Below are 10,398 nucleotides of genomic sequence, written 5' to 3' on the forward strand. Positions count from 1 at the left end.
GTTGTTGTGTCATGTACCTAGGGTGGAAGAGGGAAGGCATTAATCACATTGATACCTGGATTCCCTCTGGATCCATTTACATTGTCCTATAGGTTTCAATCCCATCACATTGTCCTATCAGCCGGGAATTAGGTCATCTTTGTTCAGCATCAGACTTGGGTCAAAAATATCTATGGGAAAAATGGAATTATCTTGCTGTAGAAACAATGGACAGTGGTTTGGGATGCCATCAGTACTGGATCCCTTCATCCAGTCTGCAAGTGAGATTTGCAGGAAGTGTGTCTCATGGGTTCATTACAAATTTGGTGCACCACTCACATGTTTCCTCTTTTGTCCAGTATTTTCTTTTGTTCTCAGGAGGAGATCAGGGACCTTAAAGTCCCTCATTCACATTGAAATGTAAACTCTTCCTTCTCTTCCCTGAGACTCAGCTTTGTGTTAGTCCTTCTCACACCTGGGGTGGGGGCTTCTCTGTCTCACTTACATCTTGTTTTTGTTACTTTGTAAGCTCTGACCACCTCTCTATCTTTACCCCCTTGCAACAGAGCCACTACATTACAGCCACAGACCAGAAAGCATTTGCTGAAGGACTGCCTGAGAGGCCAGAAGGAAATGCATGTGCCTTTCTCTGTCTAGTGCTTTTGCTCAGTTTCTAGGAGTCTTTCAGTTTTGCATGTGATTCTTGAGTATATCCAGTGCCAAGTTGAACCCTTTAAAGCAACACCATGAACTAAGTAGTCTGAGGGCAGCACAGCAAACCAGACTTTTGAAGCATTGCCTTTTGCTGCCTTCACTATCAATAAACTCAGTCTTGTTAAAGACTGGATTGACTCCATGAAGTTGATAGTTTTCCATCTGAAATCTATTTCCTGGAGATAACAGCCTGACTGTGGGACAGTTCACATCATGTTATATTTCAGTAGATATTGCCACTCTAAGATTGGCCTTTTCCTCCACTAGGATCCTTGAAGGAAGAGGCAGGGGTTACACTCCTGTAACTCCTATGTGGGAGTGATTTGCAATGCTGGTGAAACCATGTCCTGGAAGGCTATCTTTCATACTGAGTGTCTGTGTCCGGGTACAACTTTTGGACTGAGACTCAGTGCGTTGCCCCATGGAGGTATAAGGCAATGATGATCCCCTGCTTCATCCTAATGGGTATAGCTGGTCAGGCATAGTTTTTCACGTTGAACTGAAATGAGCCTTCACCATCTTGAACAAAAGACCAACTCTAGAAGGCACAGAGTACAATGTTATTTGATGACTTTACGATGCAGTAGAAGCAGAGAACTCGAAAGACCGCTCTGATTGCAGGTGACTTGGCAGCAGACAGAGGTTGATTTTTCTTTAACCTTAAATGGGGTCTTCATTTCTCTGATTGTGTTGTCAGTCTGTGCATCTATGGGAGGACAGTGTAGGGATATTTGAATCTAGGCCTTCAAGAGAGCTGGGAAGTTAAAAGGCAGAATTTCTGGACCTTGGCTCTGGACTATGTATATATCTTTCTCATCCTAGAAAGCTGGATACGATGAACTGTGAACTAGCTGCAGTGAAGAATCAGATGGCAACTGCAGAAGAAAATCTGAAAATAGCTACAGAGGAAATACACAAGTACAAGTGGGTTCAGATACTAATTAGCAGAGGCTCATGAAACCCCTGTTCATTTCTTAGTTTGAACCTTGGTACAATGGGTGGACTCCATTAACGTAGTATACAAACGCAAATTCAGAGGACATATCTATAGGGAATTAACAGATAGAAAAAGATAACTATTAGAAAGAATAAAGCAATTAAGTTACTAAACATTTCCACATCTCCAGTGCTGGCCTGACCATGTGGAAATTTCATCCATGCCAATATTCCTGAGGGGTGGTGTCAAATGCCATAATCTATAGGAAAGCAGTTTGTTATAGGATGAAATCATACCCATCAACATGGTAGTGCCATTTGATGGCCTTGGTCGTTGCAACCCTGGGAAACATGGTGAGTACAAAGTTAAAGGAGAATAGAGCTTTATGATGCAAGGCACTTGTCCTATGATGAAAGATTGAAAATGGGAAGGAATTCAACAAACTCTGAACTCTGTAGGCAGGGAATAATGAGTAAGGAAAGGATGGAACAATCACTTTGGTCCTACTGTACATTTATAATTATGTGAAAAGTGTTTCATGTGTAAGGATAAATTGTATTCAGAGACAGATATGAAGTTGATGGGAACATGGGCAGATGACTTAAAATCCTGCGCAATATTAGGCCTTATTTGACGAACGCAATTGTAACTCACAGGCAACAAATTGAACAAAGACGAGAACAGCTGCAACGGGCAGAGCTCACCTTCAGACACCAGGTAACTTGAGTTCTGCCTGACATATTAAACCCTTAGCACCTCATGCTGGCGAGTGTAGTGGCCCTTGGAATCCCTAAACACGGGCTTTTCGTTGTTGGCTTTTTCAGATCGCAGTTTATGAGAAGAATGCTCAGCACAACTGGGTAAGTGTTTTCTTTTTTCCTCCTCTGTCTCTTTGGTGCACAGTCTGGCATGACTGAAGGTGGATGTGTTTTTCTCCCCCAGATCAAGACTCAGATCTGGGAGAGGGCAATGGCAGAGGAGAGGAGGGAGGCGGCCCACTTGAAACACAGGTGGGTGATCTTGACATGTGTTTTTAATGGTGTGTCGAGGGATGACAGCTGTGCTGTTTAGTGTCTTGTAGAGGACGTGGTGTTGCAACTCTTATGGAAGTCCATTCTTTTTCTGTATCCAAGACTGGACATGATGGAAGGAAAGAGGCTGCTTGAGGGATACATGAGGCAGAAACCAATGCCTGGAAGACCACAGACCCAGAACCCTCCAAGGAGAGGTAAGGAGCACATGGTGATGTGCAGCAACCTAATTTCTTCTGTGTAGCCTGTTCCTGGGGCCTGGAAAGAATCACAACCACTAAGGACATCAGGTTGTCTGAAGGGGTGATAGGAGGGTGCCCCACGCAGTGGGGCACTTGTCCCTGTGACTTGTGGAGCTTATGCCCCTCCCCTAACTGCAGACCCTCCCACCTCCTCCAGCATCCCCCAACTAAAGAGATGAGTCTGGAGAGGTGACATGCCATCATGTCACATGGCACATAGGCCTTATCCTTCTTCCAACCTTGACTCAATTTTATTTTAGTTTTAGGGGGGAGAAGGTTATTTATTTACTATTTTTTATGTTCCTTCATTTTTGCCTTATTTTTTCTGAACCATATTCCTACATTCCTAAGCTCAGGTTCCATATAGCTTAGTCCCCTGATGCTATCAGTGCAAGTCTGAAGCTTCAGTGCTAAATTCCCACAGTTTTACTTTTCTCATTAGTATAATATCAGTCAAGTATATTTCTATTCAGAAATAGTTACATAATACCTGCTCACATGTGGAAAGCAGCTTATAGATAAGCTGGAAGATTGAACAATTCGCCTGGAGCCAGAAGAAACACACCCATGCTCTTCTGTGGAGGGTTTTTGATGTTATCCCAATCAGTGCTCTCATTTTTATTCTTATCTGTAATGAGATGGTGAGTTATTACCCCTAATGTACATTGAGAAATGGCTATTTTGGTGATGCTTTCCAGATTTCTATTTGAACTGACCTGTTGCAAGTTATTTGACTAATTATGAAGAACACGAACCAGGGCCCTATGGTTTCTTCATTAACAAGATGGGATGGATCTCCACTTATCTTTGGGGTCACCTAAGGCTTGTGGGTTACTCTCTGCCTCTCCTCATGGTCTGAAGTGTGGGGAAAAGTTTAAGATGTCACAAAATGTGGTGTTTGTTTGAATTCTGCACAGCCTATTAAAACCGGAATAAACCTCCATCCCTTCTAGAGCCTTTAGCCGATCCAGAAGCTGGTGTCGCTCCCGTAAGTCACAACAACCAACACTCTACCAAAAATGCAGAAAAGGACAAGGTAAATGCTGGGGCCATTTTCAGTTGTAAGTCTGTTGGGAAACCCTCTTTTGCGGTACAGCAGGCTCTATGGCCTTTTCCCTGTTTTGTGTGTTGTGTGATATGTCTGCCTGTTTCTGTTTTCCAAATGCATAGCCTTAACCCAAGAGTCTACAGGCTCCTCTCTTTGCAGCCTGTTATCGTTTTCTGGAACGGTTAGTAGCCAAAGGAACTTAGAGGTTGAGGGACCTATGGCTTTTCTCATGTGTTCTGGAGATAACCCCAGGAAGATACACTGCACTCCATACTAAAGTCTCTAGGCTTGTTGACTACTACTATACCGCCTCTCTGTGGGATCAGTGTTGTTGTTGTTTTCCTCTTTCTGGTCATGTGATTAACATGTTAAAGCTATTTGTTAATTGGAAATGCGGAAAGACTTCCCTCTATCTTTACATTGTGTGCCTTGTCCAACTTAGAATGCACAAAGACATTGTCATAACTCACCACCTTCACCACCTTCACGTCTTTGTTGGTAAATGAACTGTTGGGAATCCTTTAAAATGTATCTTAGGTAAAAATATTGTGAACACGAGGTCCTTCAGTTGTGTTCATATGAGCAGGTTCTGTTTGTCTCCAATCACTGTTAGAGCTGATACCATCGCTTATGACACATCCATGGAAATTTATACCAAAATGAAAACACATTTGCATTAATTCTGTTACAGGAATTTCAACCTCTTTTTTTCCATAGGGTATATATTACTCTGTGTCTTGTACTGTGCTCAAAGTCAGGATTCCTTATGAATTCAGGTAAACACATGTGGGCTTAGTCATTGACAAGTAACATGTTCCTAACAGCAAACACTTTCTCAGTTCCCCTCCAAGACTCCAGGCATCCCCAACTCCCCAGTGGTCTTGTGGCCTTTAACAGCAATTCCAGAGAGGGAAGACCCCTTTCGCAGGGAGGGAAGCAGAGGGGACAAAATAAGGACCGGCAGGAAGAACTTTTCCCCAGTAGTAGCTGTGATTTCGTGTGCAGAGAATCAGGTGTTTATTTGCACTCAACTTTTTTTGTGTTTGGAATATGCCAAAACCAGAGCTTCTATACTCACTGTAGTGGAGGGATGCAGGGTGAACCTGGACATAGATGTCTGACTGTCTGGAATATGCTACTTCATTAGACTGGAATTACTTCTTTGATTCCTCTAAGATGGCATCATTTTGTTCTACATTCTAAGACATGGGCAGGGACGTGTGGTGACCGTAGTTTAACCTCCAGCATTTATTTGCCTAATTTGTAGGCGGTACCCAGTGGGAGAGATGGGGTTTTCAGGTACTGATGCTACTCCCTTGGATCCTGGTGGCTGAGAAGTTGGCAGGTGCTGACATATTCTTCTCTGGGTTTCAGCTGCTTTTGGTATTGGTTCTCTTGTCTGCTATATGCACATAGCTGTCACTTCTGTTCTGCAGGGCAGCGTGGATCCATGGGGACCTCCTCTGTTAACTGGAAGATTCTGCACACCCTACCCTAGAGGTCCCCCCATGGGCTATAGGGCATGTCCACCTCCTGAACCTTGGTGGCCCTGGGGACCACCCTGGACCTCTCTACCTACACCGCGTGGTAAGATGATCTGAGCAGTATGAGTTGACTTGCAAAGCACCTTCATCTAAGTTTTGTTGTTGTTGAGTCTTGGACAAGGTGCAGAGGTGGTACCACAGACCATTGCAATGTGAAGGAAAAGCGTTTGCCGCCATAACCACATTCCTTGAGTTTCTCTTGATCGACATATCATCTTTGTGTCATTTCCCACACCCTGTGTTGGTACAGGTGTCTCTTGTGGAGATGGAATGGGGCTGTATACACAAAAGCAGACATAGGGCTTCAGCAGATGTGTGCTGTACACAGTCCATGTGCTGGGCTGTGGGAGGCATGAGGCTCAGCCTAAGGTGTATCTGTCCAGGTGAGCCACCAGCCATCCGTAGTTGTTTGATGAGTTATGAAAACACCTGAACCAGGGCATTTATGGGTCTCCATCAAGGTTTAAGGGGTGGTTCTCCCCTTTGCCTTGGGATCACCTGAAGCATGTGGGGCTACCCTCTGCATGTGACTTGGGATCTGACTGCGCCAAAGAGTTTAAGATGCTTGAGGAATGAGGGGAGGGTTTGTTTTGTTTTTTTAATCTCTGCACAATCTCCTCAAATCAGAATAAACCTCCATCCCTTCTAGGGCCTTTTGCAGATCCCGAAGTTGCTCCTGTGAGTGAGAACAACACAGACTCTACCAAAAGGGCCAAGAAGGATAAGGTAAACACCATGGCCGTTTTCAGTAAAACTCTTCTGGGAAACCCTCATTTTTCTGTTCAGTGCTCCCTCCTGGCACTGTGTCTGTTTTGTGTGTTGTATGATACGTCTGCTTGTTTTTCTTATTTTCCAAATGCACAACCTTAACCCAAGTGTCTATGGGCTTCTCTATTTTCTGCCTGTCAACTCCTTATAGTAAGTTTAGAAGCCAAACGTATTTAGAGGTGAGGACCTTAGGACTTTTCCAGTGTGTTCCTAGAAATAACCCAAGTAGGATGACCCCACACTCCACCTGGAAGTCTCCTGGCATGCCTCATATTTCCTGGACCTCCTCAACGTGGAATCATTGCTCTTGCTGTTTCTTCCTTTCCTGTTTCTGTCTAGGGGATTAACGTGTTCACAAAATCTAAGGTTATCCTTATGGTTCGAAAATGCAAACTGCCTTCACTCCAACTTAGATTTTTGTATGTGTCATTTAGAGTGGTCTTAGACAAACTAAATTTCATACCCATCACCCTTCAGCCTTTTTTTTTTTTTTTTTTTTTTTTTTTTTGGTGAATGTGCTGTCCAGAATCCCTTCAGGTGTTTCCTGGGTGTAAATACTCTGAACTATTTTTGTGACATATTTGTCCTTGAAACATGCACTGGAATATGAGTGGTGAAGAAGAGAAAATCCATAATTACCTGCATTGTAATTCCCCACTGTGTCCTTTATTTGGGTTCCCATGAGCAGGTTCTCTTGTGTCCTGGGTCACTCTTACAGGTGGAATATGGACATTTACAGCAGAAACAAATGTGCATTTGTGATAATTCTGTTATTTAGAATTTCAGCTCATTTTTCTAAAGGACACAATTACCTTGCAAATTGTACTGTACTTAAACTGAGAAGTACTTCTGAATTAAAATAAATTAGCTAAGCTTAACTAACATGTATAGATAGGTAGCATGTTTCTCTAAGAATATGCATCCAGATGTTTTTCAGGACCTCAGGATCCCCACCCCTCTATGTGTCTCTGTGCCCGTGGATAGCACTTCTAGAGAGGAGAAGACCCCATTGTCGGGAGAGAAGCAGATTGGGCACAGGCAGGGGTTTAGAGGCAGAGCTTTGAGCCACGAGGGCTATGATTCCATATGTGGAGCCTGGGATTGTCATTCCTTCCCATTCAGAAGTTCTTCACTTACGAATAAGCAGCCTCTGTGGTGGAGGGGGATGAGAGGTGGCAGGTGATCCTGGACTTAGATGCCTTCCTATTGGGAATATGCTATTTTGTTAATTTGGTATTCACTCCATAAATCCACTAGGACAAGAGCCCTTGCTGTTCTACATTTGCAGACATGTGAGGACACTAGTTTATCCCCATAGCATCCATTACCCACCCCAAAAGCTGTAAGTGGAACCCAAAGTATGGGTAGAGGCTCCCTGGCGCTGATGCTACCCTCTTGGTACCTGGAGGGGGGAAAGCTGGCCGGAGATGAGCACTGCTTCTTTGGGTTTCCACTTTTTGCTGGTGTTGATGCTCTGTTCTGTCCTATGAACACGGCATTCGTTTCTGTTCTTCAGGCCATTATGTATGCAAGAGGGCCTGGTCCTTTCCCAGGATGGCCTTGCAGGCACTACCACATGGACCACCCTTCATCACCAGCCAAGGGCTGTGGGCCACCTCCCCCTCCTCCACCAGCTCCTCCACCTACTCCATTTGGTAAGATGACCTGAGCTGGATGAGTGACTGCTAAAGCACATGCATCTTCTTCATGAAAGACTTGGTGGGAATGATGTAATGGTGGTTCTGAGTCTTGGCAACCCACCTGCAAACCTGGCTAAGGACACTGTAACATATCTCAAGTTTCTCAGGACTTACATACAATGGGCTGTGTCATTTCCCTGTAATGAGGTGAGCTATACGTTTCTCTTGTCGAAAAGAAAGAGGATGTTTACACAAAGGCAGAGGTATCAGAGGTACTGGTGTGTTTTTTACAGACACAATGTTGTGGGTTCTGTGAAGGATGAGGCGCACCCCTAAATTTAGGTGCCTCAGGTGTCCTGTGTGAAATGGGTCACATGCGTTATATGACACAGATCTTGTGATCACCATAATGGAAGCACCAGTGAAGGAATGGGGGAAACTTGAATCACACAGGAATAGAAGGAAAGTTGTGGAAGGTAAGCAGAGTTTGAGGAGGTGTGGAGGAGAGGCTGTTGGGGACAGTAGGTTGGAGTTGGAAGCCATTCCTGGCAGGGCCCACAGCCTGGGCAGGGAGCTTGAGGACAGCATGAGATCTGCAAAGAACTGCTTCATGGGTGCAAGCACAGTGTACAATGCAGTCATCATCTCCAAAATGTCAACTTTACCGCAGTGCACATAGTTCATAATGTAAATACAGTTTGTTGTTTCCCTTGGGTTTCTGAAAGGTCTGGACATGTATGAAAGAATGTGCTGGAGATTTGGGAAATTAAACTTGGTCTTAGGAAATGCCTAAGTTTGTGTGTCTCAGTGAGACTAAAGGTGATGACAGGTTGTAGATCAGCTGAGCGGCTTCCTTGGCCTTCAGCCTGAGTCAGACTCTTAGTTGGGATTCAGGGTTGACCAGAAGCCGCCCCTGCTGGACTCCTGTCACCACACACCTGCATCTGCTGTCATCACCCTGCCTGCCAGTTTGCATCTCCAAAACTTCCCTCACAATATCCTGAGGCTTTGCCTGTGTTCCTGCTGTCTCATCCCTAATACCAGCTCCCAGTGGAGCCATCTCAGAACCTCAGCTTTGTTATCTGAGAAACAGGGGTAGTGTTGGGTTCTGAGATCAGTATGATGAAGAGGTGACAACCACATAAGGAATTTGTAAAATAAATGGGATGAGTGGGCACTCACCTTCCTCAGTGTGTAAATGAAGGTATCTCCACACAGAAGCTCATCAAGAGATGTTCATTCAATTCCATTAAACTAAGAGTATAATGCCTGAGGCTGAGAGATTGGCAATCCCTGTTTCAAAAGATACAGCAAAGACCCCTGTGTTTTCCCTATTAGAATCCAGGTCCTACCTCACACAGGAGGAAAAGATAACTATGAGAAAGTGTACATTCAGGGATCTATATCTCAGACCTGAAGACAATCATCTTCCATTACTGGTAGACACACACATGCAGCCACACAATTAAGTGTTCGTCCAAGGTATATTTTCAAGGACAAAACGCATAGAGGAGAACAGAAGATCCCATTGCTATAACCCAAAATCTCTTTGCCTTTCAGGACAACTTGAAGTTTGAAGAGGACCCTAAACTGTGACCAATAGGCTGTGGCGATGTGATATATTGAGAAAAGTTGTCTGATACGCGTATTTGAATGAATCCTTTCCCTCACCATTCCTGTCCCCTCTATTTTGTCTGTTCTCGTTTCCTGTAATAAACCCATCATAGTTCTGCCTCTGTGTCAGTGTCTGCTTCCAGGAGGACCTACGGTCATTCTATTTCAATGCACACAGTGTGACTCCTGTATACACTGTCACAAACAGGTAGAATCTACAGTAATAGGGACAGAAGACAAGTCACTATTTGAATTGTAGTGACTGCACATGTCCCCCTGGATCCTTCTGGGGTGGTGTACACAACCTTCATCTACATCTGGTGATGGTTGTGTTCACTCCTCAGTAGATACTCACAAGCACACGGCACCTGCTAGTCACAGTGGTGTGTGGTGATCAGCAAGACAGCCATTAGTCCCCAGGGAGTGGCTGATTTCTGATTGCAAGAAATGGATGAGGGGTCAGCAGTGTCTCTGGTAGAACAATGAGGAAACCCTGCATTAATCCAGGTGTTGGGGATTTTTCCCACCTACAAGCAACCTCACAGTAGCACTAATCCAGGTGGGAGCTGAGGTAGACTAGTGGTAGTAGTTTTCGGGGTGAGTCTTACGATGTCCCATATTTCTCCCAGTGCTTTCTTTTTTTCTTCTAATTTTTGCAATGTTTGTTTATTTTTTTGGACGAGAGAGAAATACAGAGCACAAGCAAGGGAGGGGCAGAGAGGGAGAGAGGGATACATAGAATCCAAAGCAGGCTCCAGGCTCTGAGCTGTCAGCCCAGAACCCGACCAGAGGCTCAAACTCACGACTCACGAGATCAAATCTGAGCCAAAGTCAGACGCTTAACTGACTGAGCCACCCAGGTTCCCCTCCTCCCACTGTTG

General features: G+C 44.5%; 1 protein-coding gene across 3 annotated transcripts in view; it reads left to right on the top strand.

Moving 5' to 3' along the window:
- LOC125154854 (transport and Golgi organization protein 1 homolog) overlaps window positions 1-9,633 on the top strand; it is a 50,092-nt gene extending 40,459 nt beyond the window's left edge. For all 3 annotated transcript variants that reach the window (XM_047839571.1, XM_047839572.1, XM_047839573.1), the window contains 10 exons: window positions 1,516-1,617; window positions 2,287-2,347; window positions 2,455-2,490; window positions 2,573-2,640; window positions 2,764-2,858; window positions 3,857-3,939; window positions 5,388-5,538; window positions 6,145-6,221; window positions 7,780-7,918; window positions 9,464-9,633. In XM_047839571.1, the coding sequence (XP_047695527.1) occupies window positions 1,516-1,617; window positions 2,287-2,347; window positions 2,455-2,490; window positions 2,573-2,640; window positions 2,764-2,858; window positions 3,857-3,939; window positions 5,388-5,538; window positions 6,145-6,221; window positions 7,780-7,918; window positions 9,464-9,480 (829 nt within the window). In that variant the 3' untranslated portion in view covers window positions 9,481-9,633. The remainder of the gene's footprint in view (window positions 1-1,515; window positions 1,618-2,286; window positions 2,348-2,454; window positions 2,491-2,572; window positions 2,641-2,763; window positions 2,859-3,856; window positions 3,940-5,387; window positions 5,539-6,144; window positions 6,222-7,779; window positions 7,919-9,463) is intronic.
- The last annotated feature ends 765 nt before the right edge of the window (window positions 9,634-10,398 follow it).

Source organism: Prionailurus viverrinus, chromosome E3 (assembly GCF_022837055.1).
Source record: "Prionailurus viverrinus isolate Anna chromosome E3, UM_Priviv_1.0, whole genome shotgun sequence".
Taxonomy (NCBI): Eukaryota; Metazoa; Chordata; class Mammalia; order Carnivora; family Felidae; genus Prionailurus; species Prionailurus viverrinus.